General features: G+C 37.2%; 1 protein-coding gene across 2 annotated transcripts in view; it reads right to left on the bottom strand.

The window, feature by feature from the left end:
- The window catches only part of LOC115433493 (roundabout homolog 1-like), a 117787-nt gene that overhangs the window by 70599 nt on the left and 31103 nt on the right, over positions 1–16085 (bottom strand). For both annotated transcript variants that reach the window (XM_030154943.1, XM_030154944.1), the window contains one exon: positions 8462–8788. In XM_030154943.1, coding sequence (XP_030010803.1) covers positions 8462–8788 — 327 coding nt within the window. The remainder of the gene's footprint in view (positions 1–8461; positions 8789–16085) is intronic.

Consider the following 16085-nt stretch of genomic DNA (forward strand, 5'->3'; position numbering starts at 1 on the left):
TCACCAGCCCCATGTTCAGAGCTGAGCGGGAAGAGATTTAGAGTCAAGGGAAATGGGCCAAGCCAAACAGTGTCTCCACAGCAACAATCATGAGGGAATACATTAACCACAGTAAAATGACACCAAACATCATCTGAAAAGGATGAAATGGGGAGCTAACCAACACATATGCTGGATGGCACCTACCTACTACAACTGCATACGTTGTTGAAGTGATGCTTTTCCTCACATGGTCCATCTGTTTCCTTGTCAGCAACTTATTCCCCAAAGAAAAGCATTATAAGGCTGCAAAAGCATCCATTCTGCTTGACCACTGAAGAGGCTTCGTACTCTATATTCATTGTAGAGAACCTTAAACCCTTAAAAAACCTAGAATTATTTCAGTTTTGACTTCCAAATGAATTCTTCCTCTATATTTAACCTTTCCACAGTGAATTATCACCATTTATTATAGTACTATCCTCTGAGTTTTGCATTTCCAAAGTGAAAATTTTCCTATTATTCCTATAATTCACTTAGCGACCATGTGGATTTCATCAAAACTCAGATTAAATTCAAAGGTTTTAAAGAAAAAACTGACTTTTTCAGCAAATATATCATTAACTGAATGTAAAAACAAGCATCTACAACTACTGCTATTTGTCAAACTACATGGGTTTTACTAGTGAGATAATGTTACAAAAGATTTTGGTGTTTCCACATTCACTACAGCGTCTCTGAACATCTAAACGGTACATATCTGATGCCAGTACTTAGGCATTTTACCTGAATTATTTAATTGTATTGATAAGATTAGTGGTTCAAAAGTTATTAAACATTTTATAGCCATAGATGCTTTGGTTGCTGGTGGCTGTTCAGGTCTTTAGTAGGGGTGTGTATTAACAAGAATCTGGTGATATGATACAAATCACAATACTAGGATCATTTTACGGTATATCATGATACTGTTTGAAAGGCAATTTTTTATTTGTTTCTTTTTTTAAATGATTATTTCATTGAAGAATTGAATTACACTAGAAATATGCACAAATACTAAACACATTTTTATTTGATCAGAACAGAATCTAATACTATATCACAAAAGTTTTCTATGTTAAAACTTAAATTATCTTTTACAGACGTTACAGTTTAAGATCCTGCACAAATATTCATATTCTATTAGTTCATAACTAACATCATAACATTATTTTTGTGCAATCCCAACAAAGGAATAAACATTATTTAATAAAAAATTGTTAAATAATAATAAATAAAATATAAACAAAAAACAAAAATTAACCTCCACAACATCTGCATTTGAATAAATACCTAAAAACATCAGTACAATACTTTTTAATATCGATATAGTATTGTGAAATGAAATATCACAATATATTGCAGAACCGATAATTTCTTACACCCTTAGTCTTTAGGGGTTAAAAATGTGGAAAATTCACAATGCCTCGCAGTTTTAATCAAATGTGAAGAACAAATGTTCTTTTATAATAGTACGACATGTAATACGTAAAAACAAATCAAGGTGGCTACGGTTAATAGTACGATTCAATGTTCTGCTAATGAGGGTGGAGGTTTGATGGTCTGTCAGTATATATATACACTGTGTACATAGTACTGAACTGACATAATATACACACAGGCACACACAAAAGGGACAGCTTTACATTTGGATAATAGTGCCACACACCCACAAGCCATATGTTCTTTGTCAGGAGTTCTCAACTACTTCCCCCTCTCCTCTTCCTTCACCATGCCATTGCAAGCCAAACAAACTCTTTCTGTACGTCCTGACACTCTGGCGCAAATCTGGCACTTGGAAAAGCTAAGCCTAAGGGGAATAAAGCGACTGAAATTGTTTATAGACAATACTTACAGTGCACTCGCCCCAGTCTCTACACTGTAAACACAAACCAGCTGTCCCCAGAGTGTGATGCTTATTCACTGACTGATCTAACCATTGGCCAACTGGGAGAAAAGACAGTAGAAAACAGGATAGGGAACAAGGGGCCGGTATGGTATTCACAAACTGTCACAGGCAATTGGAAATAAATACTGATATCAGACTTTGTGGCTGTAGATGAAGAGTACTTAAAAATGTGTCAGTGTTTGTCTATCAAGCAGTATCAGTCCTCGTCCACATGGAGAGAAAACGACAACTTTCCTGAGACCCTCTGCTCTACTGCCACTTAGGGTCCCTTATTGCATTTATCCAGAGTGACTACAGACAGGATTTTGTCAGTGACAGTGACAGCCAATTGAAGTGAGGAGCCATTAGTTAATGTGCAGGGGCAGGCGAAGAGGGAACCTGACCTGGGAGATCCTGCCTTTTTCGTCACCGTACATCTCCTCCACCCGCTCATTGCCAGCATGAGATTACAATCAAAGAGGAACGGACGCAGAGAGAGACCAGGGGTCCCACCTCAAGCTGTCAATCTCCAGACTTGACTGAGCTGTGTATATCCCATGATCCACCTCAGAGGAAACAGCGTTACAGTGAACATGCTTGTCATGTTAATGCATTCATAAAATCACCATGAGCAAACACAGAAAACAGAAAAAAAAGAATGGGAAGATTTTTTTTTTTTTTTTACTCTACAGGGTGAATAAAAAATAAATAAATAAATAAACTATACATTTTGAAAAATTACCCCCAGTTCCGCATTTGATAATTTTTGGAATTTTCTTTTCTGGACATCAGGCCAAATTAGGGTTAGGGTTAATTATTCATCATCATTTAATTCAACATTAGCAAAAAAAAAAAAAAAAATATATATATATATATATATATATATATGTTATGTATATGTATGCATGCTCAAATAATACTATAACTGCACTGAAGTAAGCTGATTATCATAGTGATGTGTGCTAGCAATACTAATGCTACAAACCCACAGGTTAGTGCAACGATCTCTGTAAAATACCAGAATTATGCTGATAAAAAGGTCATTTAAAATTAATGTTAGCTAAGTAGAAAAGTTTTGACAACACTGCTATTCATTTTTCTTTGTATGATCCCTCTGAAAAGAATAGGGTTAGGGTTAGGGTTAACCCTAACCCTAACTTGGTCTGTCCTCAGTGACATTTTCAGGCCTAAACAAGTTGAATTAACTTTGAAAGGCAGGAACAGCTGCCATAGGTGAAGAAATGAAATTGACATGGTGTCCAAAGTGTTCATGCTGTAACCAGGTAATTTTGTGGAAAACAAGATGGATGCCCATTGTCCCCTCCCATGACCTTTGATTGGATTTAAATCCCACCGTTACTTCACGAAAACCAGTTTTAACTTGGATTACGCAATTTGCCCCTGCTCACTCAAGCATGAAAACCTGGGTCTGTAAATTTGGACAAATATCCACCAATCACCCACCTACTGATGTCCATAAAAGAAAACTCCAAAAATTATCCAATGCGGAACTGGGGGTAATTTTTCAAAATGTATAATTTTTTTTGGATACACCCTGTATGTCATGCAGGTTAAAAAATAAGTGATATTTTCTGGGAAGCTCTTTGGATGAGATCCTCCAAGCCACTCCTTTATTAAACAATTCAATTAGCTTCACCGCAGATTTGGCACAATCTTAGATGAGGATCAATCTTGATTTATCATTTGGTATTCTTTTCAGAGGGATCATACAGAGAAAAATCAATAGCAGTGCCGTCAAAACTTTTCTACTTAGCTAACATTAATTTTAAATGACCTTTTTATCAGCGTAATTCTGGTATTTTACAGAGATCGTTGCACTAACCTGTGGGTTTGTAGCATTAGTATTACTAGCACACATCACTATGATAATCAGCTTACTTCAGTGCACTTATAGTATTATTTGAGCATTTGTGTAAAATGTTTTTTGTTTTTTTTTGTTTTTTTGCTAATGTTGAATTAAATGATGATGAATAATTGCTGTCCATCAGTTGTGGGTCTGGTCTTTGAACTCCAACATGCAGATAGTCTGATTTTTGCAGCTGGTTTTAAACTATGGTAATGTGAAATCTTATTGAATGATTATAAAACTCCAATGGGGCAAAATGTGATCCTGCAATCTGGGTAATTAATGCAAACACTGCAGCTGTATGTACACAAAATTGTGTGTATTTGTTTACTTCATCTGGACATTGGCAAACATGGAATTCACTTCAGTCCAATATTATGTAAAAATGCAGAGTTTCAAGTCAGATAACAACTAAAATCTATCACACGCAGACTAAGCCTCTAGAAACAAAGAAAACTAGTGTCAAACTTAGTTTAGTTGTAACGTGACTGTAAGGGGGGAACATTTTGATTCATATATGGATTCTGATTTTACCTCATAAGATCCTTCAGTCAGATCATCCAGCCCTTCCTTACCATATCAAAACATACTGAATAATTTGTCTGTCTTCTTGATTTCTTGCTGAATTTGGTTTGTGTAGCGTAAAAGGGTTGAAGATGTTTTCCCACGTAAGATGGATCAAAGGTTTTACTGTGTCATATACAGTAAATAAACAGCTAAAAATAAGACATGCTGATTGGTGGGAGCATTTCATCCTTTCTCGTCACACTTTTTAATTCATTAACCCTTTAATGCATACTGGTCACTATAGTGGACAGTTATTTTACATCTGTTCTCTTGTATATTCATGGGTTTTGCTGTTTTAGTTCCATATCAGTACACAGTGGACGCTTATGCACCATCCCATCCACTGTAATTCATATCATTAATGTGTGTGATGGACTGCAGTGGGACGAATAAGAGTGAATGGTTGGATGTGAATGAATATTTTATATAGATGGAGTCATAGAAATGCATTTTTTACTGTTTTCTAATGTTTTAGTTTTTATTAATGTCTGTTTTTTTAATGAGAACATCAGCCTGCATAGGGACTACAGGTGGAAATGAGCACTGGTGCTACATCCTGGCACACTACATCTCATCTTTTTAAGGTTAATGTATATTATGCATTGTCCTTGTCTAAATAAATAAAATGGAAAAAAAAAAAAAATTATAATAACTTTGCTGTTCTTCATAAACCTGATTTGCAGTAATATGTTTTAGTGTAAGTCAACTGCTAATTGTTATTAGACTGGAATTAACAGTTTTCTTAATCAAAAAAAATTTTTTTTTTTTGCATATTATCTCCATAAATTGAAGTAACAACTAGAATTAGAGTATGATAAAATGTGATAAAACGGCATTAGTGGCTTTAAAAATGTTTTTATTTCATGGTTTTCACATAGTTTATCACTTTCTGATCATGCGTTTTAAATACATGTTTCTTTGCTTCAAAAATCAAATGCATGGTGTCCAGCTGAGTGGACATTTTTGTAACTCTATGAAAAATAGGGTCATAAAAAAATTCAGTTGCATTGTTTTTTTCATGCCTAACAAGGAATAAAAACACTCAAGAAAAAAATATTAACTAAGGTTCTCATAATTCATGCATGAAAGGGTTAAGAGTTGCATGTCTGTAGTGTACAGTTGGATTTGCTTGTGGCTTATTACTTCATCACTGAGGTGTAGCATGCAGCCCTGCCATGAACCTCCCATTTTTTCTAGAAAATGGCAATGTCCAATTAGTTTAAGAATATCATTTATTCCTTTCCTTTACTGAACCTAAAAGCAGGTCTACTATCCAATAACCTTTAAAGTACACAGGCTGTGACTTTGCCTTCACCTCAATAAAGCGCTTCATGATTGAATCAAGTGGCTGAGGTCAATAGGACATATGTTCATTTCCCAGGGTCCTCTAGGGTCCCTGCAGGCAGAAAAAAAAATATGCTGAGTGTCTTCTGTGACATTTATTGGATAGGAACTCGGTTATGTCTTTTTTTCCCTTTTTCCCCATTTCATCTCTTTCACTTCCAGAAAACAGTCCACTAGTCTATGTGTGTACGGACACACGTGTGTATGTGTAGTTTGTGTGTACTTACACAGTATCTCAACCCTGTGGTCACGCTTCAGGCACCAGCACATACTACATCTGTCACTGTCTGTACCGCGTCACCTCAATTTTCCGCAAACAAGTTTCACTTCTCTGCCTTGAAGGACAGACAGTTCCTCAGCTCGCTTTTCTGTTTCCGTCCGTCTCTGTCATCCTTTTCCTGCTCCCATCACTTTACATCTGTCAGCTTCCACTGCTGTCTTTTGTCAGCTGTCTTCCCTCTCTGTTACTTATTTTAGTTTAATCATACCAGCATTAGAATAAGGCATATTGCACTCAGTTCTTTTCAATTGAGTTAGGGCTTTATACACAATTAATTTCACAGTGAAGCTTTCTATTTTGTCGATAAGAGATCAAATAAATTATGGTCTGCCGAAGTTATTTCAGCTCTCTTCTGCAGCGTCTTTCAGTGAACTTTTTGCTATTTCATCACAACCAATTATTTTCTATTAATGTTGAGTCTTTAATGTTAATTCTTTGCCACAGGTAGAAAGTACAGTATAGAGTAGCACAAGTAATTTACATTGGTTAAAGTACATCATCATAGATAAATCACTATGGCTTGTATTTGCAGTGTTCTTCTATGAAATGTAGAAATTTGGACATTTGCCAATATGATGAAGTCTATTTTATTTTGGATCATTAAAATGATTAATAGCGTCTGCATTTGTGATAATCATGTGGAACATTTGTGTCTGACTTGGCTCGGGATTTTTCATTAATGCTTTAATCGCAAGTTGTAGTCTGTGGGAATCAAGAAAATATAAAGGGCTAATTATGTCCTTGAGCAATTTTTTTAATATAATTTATGCATATACTGTATATATAGAATAATTACTAGTGATTATTCACATTAATGTGCGTTCAATGATAACATCAGCCCAAAAGCATATGTATTTTACACCAAACAACTTTTAAATAGCTAAAAAAAATCACAGAAAATGTACAAATAAAACATTAACAAGAGTAGATAAATGATCTGACATGCTTGTCTATCGGCAGAGTGAGGTCAATCCTCCTTTTAACACTCCCAAGCTTCTCAGTCCTCTCCTAAACTCCCTAACTCAGCAGCATTTGCCAGAGGGGGTTCTGTTTTACTATCGAGCCCCAGGGTGACCCATGAATCTGTGTGACCTCTGAAGGATAAAGCAGGGAGACATAACTCATCCGGACAACTTCAACAAGTCCTCTCTGTGTTCCACCTCGACCTTAAAACCAGGCAGTAAATTTAGTGAACTCCAAGTAATAAACTCTCCCCCTTGAGGGCTTGGCTTCTCACAGTATGAGTGCTGATCTAGCATTATCATGATACTGTTTGACCATGCCTTTCATTATAATTCAAAAGGTGAAATGGATACTAGAGGGGAATTATTATTCTAAAACCTTTGCAAAATATCTGCCCAGGAGACGGAGCCTGTGCACGCTGACACAGCTGAGGAGAGCAGTAATAGATGTGGAGCTGTGCAGTATGTTAGGGCATGACTGTGGTTGTTAACCTTTGTCACAGACACTTCCTTACTTCAGTGCATTCTTTACTCCTCTTGTTTTTCAGACACATTCCAATGTTTTTGGACTTGTAGAACCTGTGCTCCAAATGGATTAACAGACCATCTGCACTTACTCTATTCTGATAGCTGTAAGTCCTGACCTTTTGCTCTTTGCCCTCCGTCTGCTTCTCCAGAGGCTTCATTCCATCATTCTACCTAACGTACACACACACACACACACACAGACATACACTTGTTTTCTGTATGCAGCCTGACAGATATCTGCTTGCGACTACTGCAGTGAAAAGCTGTTTAACTGGCAACGCCACACACTTGACACTTGCAACTCTACGATTCAGCAAGTTGACACTGTCACCTGTTAGGAACACACTCACCCCATGTTTAAACCTTGGGATTAAAGCAGACACACAGCTGCTGCATGTCTGACAGGTGGGGGTCATATAGTGAATTTCCACCTGTCCCTCAACCATAAAAATGACCTTTAAACCATAATTGGAATGAAAGTAACAAAATAAAGCAGGCAATCATATTTACATATTATGTTTCGTATCAGTGCAGCATGGGATTGAGATATGATTGAACCCAATGAAGCAGAAAGTAAAGATAACAAAGACTCAGATGCTTTTCATTAAGAGAGAGAAGGTAAAAAAAAAAAAAAAATGATGCTTATTTCATGATATTATGTGAGAGAGATAGTTATTTTCTGCAAATGTTTTCACGACAGGTCTCCTTTTAAAAAAGCAGATTACTTTCTTTGAAGAAAGGCATTAAAATTCCAACTGTCATCACATTACCAACTGCAGAGAGATTTGGAATGCTTAAAAGAGTTAAGAAAATGATTATGTGCATATAAGTCATTATTCCTGAGCTTTCTGGGTTCAGTTCTTCTCGTTCACTGGTGTAATAATTTGGCACTTGTGTTAGACTGTTATGCCATGAACAGTGAACAGTGTTGTGGGTATAAAATCTGATCTATTGGAATAAAAAATGGAAAAAAGCTGTCACCGGTTAACAAATAACGACAACACACTTACTGGCTACTTCCAGAGATGCATTGTGACTAATTGCTTGACCCAGGTAGTTTCGCGCTACACACACGTAGCTGCCATCGTCAGGTTTGCTTCGTCGCCCGTGGACGATGCGTAGAAAAAAGAGGGACCCGCTGGGCAGCAGCATACGGTGGGAGCGGGGGTTGTCACGGTCCGTCTCAACACGCTCTCCATCTTTGTACCACTCCACTGTAGGGGTTGGACGTCCCTCTGCCTTACAGTTTAGAGTGGCTGGTTCCCCTTTGGACACAATGAGGTCAGAGGGGTGCTCCACAATGCGAGGAGGGAAGTCTTCCTGACGGAGACGAGACCCTGGAGGAGCACAAAGAAAGAAAATTAGTTCCATGCTTCCCATCCATCTCCAACATAATCACAGTAGACTTTTGAAGCTTACTGTTGTTGATAAAATGTAATGACAAAATCACCACAAAGAGACATAGTGAAGCTTATAAAATAATCCATCCATGGAATAAAGAGTAGTACCATTCAAAACAGCAGACGCTCTAAAGGAATTAGACACGGCACATTATCGTTTCTTTGCAAGTGCCTTGCATTAACAATAATCCACTCTGACAATATAATTACCCAACAATCTCTAGCTGCTCATAAAATGTTTTGTTTTTTGTTTCACCAGTTGGAAGCCCATGAGGCACTGTAAATTAATAAACAATCCTGACATGTGGAATCCTCCGGAAGCAGAAGACGTCTAGCCTTAAAACATATTTGAAAAGAAATATTTACATACAGCAGTGAGAAAAGTGCCAAGTTTAATTAAAATAGGATTAGTATTATCTACAAACCAAGTTTTTGTTTATTTCACAGTTTTAATAATGTAATAGTTTTAAACTGGTGTGCTGAACTTTTACTATTAATCACAGAGCGTTCTATTGTATCATCACCTTCTTAAAAGTAATATTAAGATGAAAATTCTGTTCTTTCTGGGTTTTTGTGTTTCCCGACAAAAAAAATGAAAAAATCTGAAAAAGCCAATTATTTTAGGAGGGTGACAATACACAGCAGTGTCACTGAGACTATATTTTTATAGCTGAAAGAACCCCATCACATAGGATGCTTGCCAACAACATAAGCCATCATTGAACTCTCTCCGGAACCATATAGGAGTAAATTCTACACATGTGTACTGAATATGACTATTTGTGTGTTCGCCCTTACAAACACGTCCACCGTTTAGAGCAAACTAAAGCCCAGTCCCTGCGGTCATTAGATGAAACAAGCAGATATAAATCAATACTTCCAACTGTAGCTTCACTAACAACCACAAAACTGCCTTTAATCCGTGATACACTGATGAGATGTCAATCTTTCTGGCCCTCTCAAAGAAACAGTGTGACAAGTCCCTCTGAGGCAAAGGACAAAGCAAACCTTCCTAATGAGACCCAGGTAGACTGCACAACTCTAATGCCTCTGTTGTATATCTTATACTCGTTACATCTCTTTCCAACCTCCAACACAGCCAAGCACACATAAATGCCAAACCCCTAACCATGGCCACATAGAGACACAAACTCATGTTTTCTTTAACTCAGTCCAGTATTGTGTCAATGCTGGTTGGATCTGGTCTAGATTCAGTGCAAAACCTCATTACCAATTTTTTTTTTTTTTTTTTTTTCATTTCATTTGTTTTGTTCATGGTTGTGCATTTCATCAGCAGACATTCAATAATCATCAGGTGAACAAATATGTACACACCCATGCTCGAAAAGGAGCAGGATGAAGAAAATCTTATATTTCCTGCCCCCTTCTTAATAATAATAGCCTTAACGATTAGCTATACACAACAAGCTATAAAGTCATACTGTACAAAGTCAGACAAACCAAACAAAATACATCCAAAGACAATACAAAATGAATACAAAACCAAGTGCAAAACTACATATCTATGAAGTACAAAACAAACAAAACATAGGTAAATATATACCTGACAAAATTATGATACCAGACCAAAATAAGTAAATAAATATGTCACAAGATGCAAAAACAAGTTTGAAGCAAAATGTAAAAACTTATATCTGTTCATATAATGTCATTGTTCTGTCTTTATACACTTTTTTCAGTTGGAATATTTTTTTACACAAACAAATAAACATGTTATGTGCCTTAAAATGCATACAAGTGGGAAAACAGTAGGATATACCCTGGATGTGTTGTGTTTTTTTTTTATTATTATTATTTATTCGTTTTAGTATTTAGTATTATATATATTTTTATCACACTTTTGCAGAATTTCCTTACCCCAAGTCATGCAATCTTTCCTTGAAGAGACTGTTAATTGCCTGAATATAAACATAATTGTCAAAAATAAGTATGAAAATATAAGTATATGAACATAATTTCTAGCGTAATTAAAAGGCATCATAGGACATTCAAGCATTATAATGTTTTGACAGAAAAAATGTGCATCTCTGTGGTTTGGCAGCATTTTATTCTGGCAACTGGACCGCAGTACAACAGTCATAGGTGTTGATATTTTACATAACTCTGACAAGATTTGTAATCAGTGTTAAAAGTGCTAAAGCTGCAACACAGACACAGAGAAGGTGAGAAACGGGGTATATTAAGGAAATCTGCCATAAACGTCCCACATGCAACCACCTTTTACTATTTTATTGCTGTGGGAACAAGAGAATGTCACTTTTGTGTTCTTTCATGCTGCTGCAAATGCTATCTTGAACAGCCTTCAGCAGGCCATGCTTTGAGGTGCCAATGGCCCTGTAAAGCAAATAATCACCAACATGTGAGAGAAGGATGAGCTCCTATGTTCACCCTGCCACCAATAATTCCCACTCAGACACATGTTTACTCAGACTGATAACACATCACGCATTGTGAAGTGGGTAAGAATCTGATCCAGTGGGTAGTGTGGTAGGTTATTTTTGCAGAAAATCTATCATTTAATGTATTTTTCTCAATCAGATTAAGGTAAAATGTGATGTTATTTTAGCGCTGAGCACCACCAGCAATCCTATTCACAAAAAGACCGGAACAATATGAGCAACCTTATCATTATGAAAAGTGTGCTGACATTTGCATGTTTTCCATCCATATTAGCTGGTTGTGGGCTGCTGAGATAAGCCCTCACGCTGCCAGACTATTACATTATATACTTCTCTTAATTTACCCTCTTTGTTTCCCTTGCTCACATAAATGCTCGTGGTGATCGACTGTTAAAGGGCTACTAATGAGTGCAAAATTTAACAAAGGCTGAAAGCAGATTGATAGCGACCAAATCTATCATTTCAGTCACCCTGAATAATACTCACAGGCTGAAAAATAGTCTTTTTGTGTGGTCACATTTTGAGGTACGGTATGTGGTTGTTAACTAATCGCCCCCCCTCTGAGTATAATGGAGGTCAATAGAATTTCATTTGTGATGGTAAAACACCATAACATCAATTTAATAGCAACTTATGCAGGTGCCTCTGTCAAATGTCAATATTTATCTCCATAGATGAGGTAATGTAACTGCCTGTATTTGTTTGTTGGTTGGACCGTCAGAAGAAATAAGCAAAAACTAGATTTTCATGAAACATGGTAGAAGACTAGAGAGAAAGTCATTACATTTTTAAGTAGACCCATATAAGCTTGACTTTTTTCTAACACCGTGAAATTTGGTGAAATTATAGGAATAGAAATAGGTCGGTGATATTACGGTGTACCAATACAATTTTCAAGGATACAATTTCAAAATATTCATGCATTCTGTGCAAAATCAATCCCTTAACTTACAAATAAGATAATAATAATTGCCTCACTCATTTAGACTGGTGCAGATAACACAGGTAGCCAGGGTTAACTGTAAGTAAACTCACTCTTCACTCTTTTTATCTCTTTTTTTCTTCAAATCTTTGGGTTTGTGAGACTTGAATGATTTCAAATGAATGTTTAGTGAAGGGCAAAATCTTCTGTCAATCTCTGGAGGGGATCAAGTGGGACTGGGGATTATATTGGATTTTCAGCTGTACAAAAATAAAAAAAAATGTCTGCTAGCATGGGTGAAGATCAGGGTGGCTTTATTACAGACACTTATAAACCACACTTACAACACTTACATAATACAATAACACACCATAAAACTGGAATAAGAGTGTACTAGCAGATCACAACATCATTTAGCATATATCTTGATCCCTTTTGTTAATGAAGTTATCTCTGTGTAGAGTTCGGAAGCACATTTATGGCACAGTTGTTGTGTGACGCTGCTGCCAGCTGTGAGGACCAAACAAAAAATCATTCTTAATCTTCTTGCAAAATGTCAGATACTTCTAGTAACACCTGAATAACATTATTTTAAGATTAAGACATGAAACATAAAACATGCTTCACACCTACCCAAGACACAACCACAAAATAAACTGTAGCCTGTTTTGGCAGTAATTTCAGTAGGTTGTCTGTATATACTTGAAATACTAGACATTGAAAAGCAAAATACGTGAAATTTGGTTTGCGAATGTTGAAAGCTCTGTGTGTACGTACCTCTGTGCACATGTTAAAGATATGCAATTTGAGAGGTTTGGCTCTCAGCAGTATTCATTATGGACTAATATGTGTGCTGAAATATGGATAAAAGCCTGAAACATTAGAAACTCTACTGCAAGACAAGGGAAAATTGCACTCAGGTGCAAAACATTGCGGTGCGTGTTTGTGCCAGCATATCATTAAGACAAAATCTTTTCAAAACAGGGTCTTAAAGTGGGTGCAAACGTGGCACAATTCATGATACTTTTAGTGGGTACAATTCATTCTTTGTGGGTTGCACCTTAAGTGTTTGTCAGACATGCAAGTAAAGACAAAAATATTGTAATCTTGTGTGAGTCAAAAAATATACCTGTCACATTGAAATCTAGACTTCAACACTCCAAGAAAGAGAAAGGACAAGAGAAATAAGAAGCCAACCCTGTAGCCAAAATCATGCATATTTCATTTAAGTTCAAATTTACACATTGTCTAGACATTCAAACCTACAACACAACAAACATAAGCAAGATAGCCAGCGTGGCTATTGGTCCTTGGTTACAGCACACATGCAGCTTTCCTTGTTCTTAATTGTGTTGGGCTGGTGCCTAAGGGTCCACACAGCTCCCTAAGCTCCCTGGCATTACAGAAAGGCAATATCAGACCGCCACAAGTGGGCCCCCAGAAGACCAGGCTTTATCTGCAAAGGGCCAGCAGCCAGTATACAATAAGTATGCAAAAACATGTGCACAGATTCACAATGGAGTACATACACGCACACCAAAGGTCATTTGTAACACCTGTGCCCCTACAAATATGTTTTTTTTTCCCTCCATCAGTCATCCCAGAGGCAGATCAACTGTCTTGTGAAGATCTAGGAAGGGAAGCGAAGTGAAGAACAACACAAAAGGGAAAGGATTATGTCTATATACTTTTGTCTTGACAAAGAAACAAAGAACTATCTGCCTCCCTAGAGAAACAAGTGAATGTGCTGAAAAAGCTGCAGGATGTTGGAAAACCAATCTTTGGGGAAGTAATATTCCCTTTAATTCAACTATGACAAATACAAAACAGAAATTGCACGAAGAAAATAGAGCAAGAATAGGTAATAAAGGAAGAGTCAGCTTTAAAATAAATAATCTACACTGAGATTCTTGGAAATATGAGTAAAGTTTGTTGATGTTGAATCATCCCACACTACTGCCGTTTATAGTACATCACTGTATATATTTATAGTGTATGAGGACAGCTATGACTGTTTGGACCTACAGCAAAGTAATATACAGAGAAAATATCAAATATCACAATCAAATTAGTCTCCTTCACTGAGGCTACACTGACTGTCAACTCAGTGTGAAAACTTACCCCTTCTGAAGACATAACACTACAGACAGGTCGACAGACATATAGGCGCTCGTACACTGGCACACATTTTTGAAGCACAACTCTGTGGAGCCTTCTGGGCTTAGGTTACATATTTCAACTCATATTCACAGGCAAAGGCACAAATCTGGCCTTAGAGAATGTGCATGCATCCTCAGTTTTGTCAAGCAACCAGTACTACAAAATTTGTGGGTGACAATCAACTTGTTAACCCACCCGACCATAGCCACACTTTTGGAAAACATAATCTCACCCTATGGTACTGTGGGATTACCTGTGCTGGAGCACCAGTTCCACTTTGGAAGAGTAGCAGTCAGGCAACAATAAAAGCAGGCAGATTTTGTAGGAGGCTTAAGTGTGTGCAATAAACGGAACAGCTATGTCTTGTTAAGGAAATCCCTTTGTTTCTGCCTGTAAAAGTCATTTAGTTTTCTTTTTTTGTGACCTGTGGGCTAGACTGCGGATCAAAGTCCACACTTTTAATGGTGAGACAGAGATTTCCAGGAGCTTCTTTGTTCAAAGCGCTGCCCTTGTAAGTTAAATGACACCAAATGTTTGAACAGACAGCTATTCATTGGCAGAGCAACAGGCAGACAGATACCAACAGATAAGACAGGAATCAAGAAAAAAAAAAAAAAAAACTGAGACAAAAGAGAGATTTATGGAGAATTTATGCTGCGATTCCACTATGTGGTGCTGGCTCAACTCTACTCGAATTGACTCGGCCTTTTTGTGTTTCCATTACGTAAGAGAACCTGGAATTTGGTACCCGGTACTAGTTTTTTGGTATCTGCTTCACCGAGGTTGCAAAACGGGGGAAGAGATAGTAAAACGTGACGTGTAAACACTGCAGAGAGTTGACTCTGCATCATTGTGTCATCAATGTGCGACCCACCATTTTAAAAAAACTGATTCGGAAGTTTACAGTAGATATACCGGTAGATTAGTCCACATGATGGCATCCCACAAAACTACAACGTGGTCGGTCGAGGAGGTTCAGACATTTCTGTCCTTGGTGACCGATGAAAAAATTCAGCATGAGCTTGACGGGGCAACATGCAATGAACAAGTTTATCAGCAACTCTCTGATCAGACGTCATGGAAGTTACGCCCTGCGCCGCTATGACGTCCAGGTACTCTGAAGTCGGTAGTATCCTGTAATGGAAATGGTCCCCAGGAATAGTATCTGGTACCTGAGTTGAGTCAAGCCGGTTCCACGTAGTTGAAATGCAGCCTTAGATACAAATGTAGGAACAAAAGGCCACTGCATACCAACCTGAGAGGAGTTATTCAGATTTTTTTTTCCTATACAGTGAAAAAAACAAAATATGTTTCTAATTAAAAACTGTCTGCGTTTAATTTTATAAGAACCAAATAAAAAAACTGCAGATGGTAATATACTGAAAGATGAAGAAAAAGGTAAAAACGTGCACAAATCCATAAATTGCCCTTAAGTGTGTAATTGTACTGCAGAGTACTTCACTGAAGCACATCCAGGTAGCCTATAAGTTTTTATTTTTCACAGTTTTCCATCTGGGTTACCACAACAGCTGGCACTCATCTTATACAAAACAAGGCAGGGTGTTGAATACTGCTTATTCCATAAAAGCAGTAAAAGTCTCAGTTTTAGAAGGATTAAGTATAGCTTTATGCATCCTATGTCTGAACTAGAAATAAGTACTGTCAGCATTTCCATCCCAAATGAATGCACATGCCCAAACTAGACACCCCCCTGACTTTGTCACCTTAAGCA

This window comes from Sphaeramia orbicularis, chromosome 14 (assembly GCF_902148855.1).
Source record: "Sphaeramia orbicularis chromosome 14, fSphaOr1.1, whole genome shotgun sequence".
Taxonomy (NCBI): Eukaryota; Metazoa; Chordata; class Actinopteri; order Kurtiformes; family Apogonidae; genus Sphaeramia; species Sphaeramia orbicularis.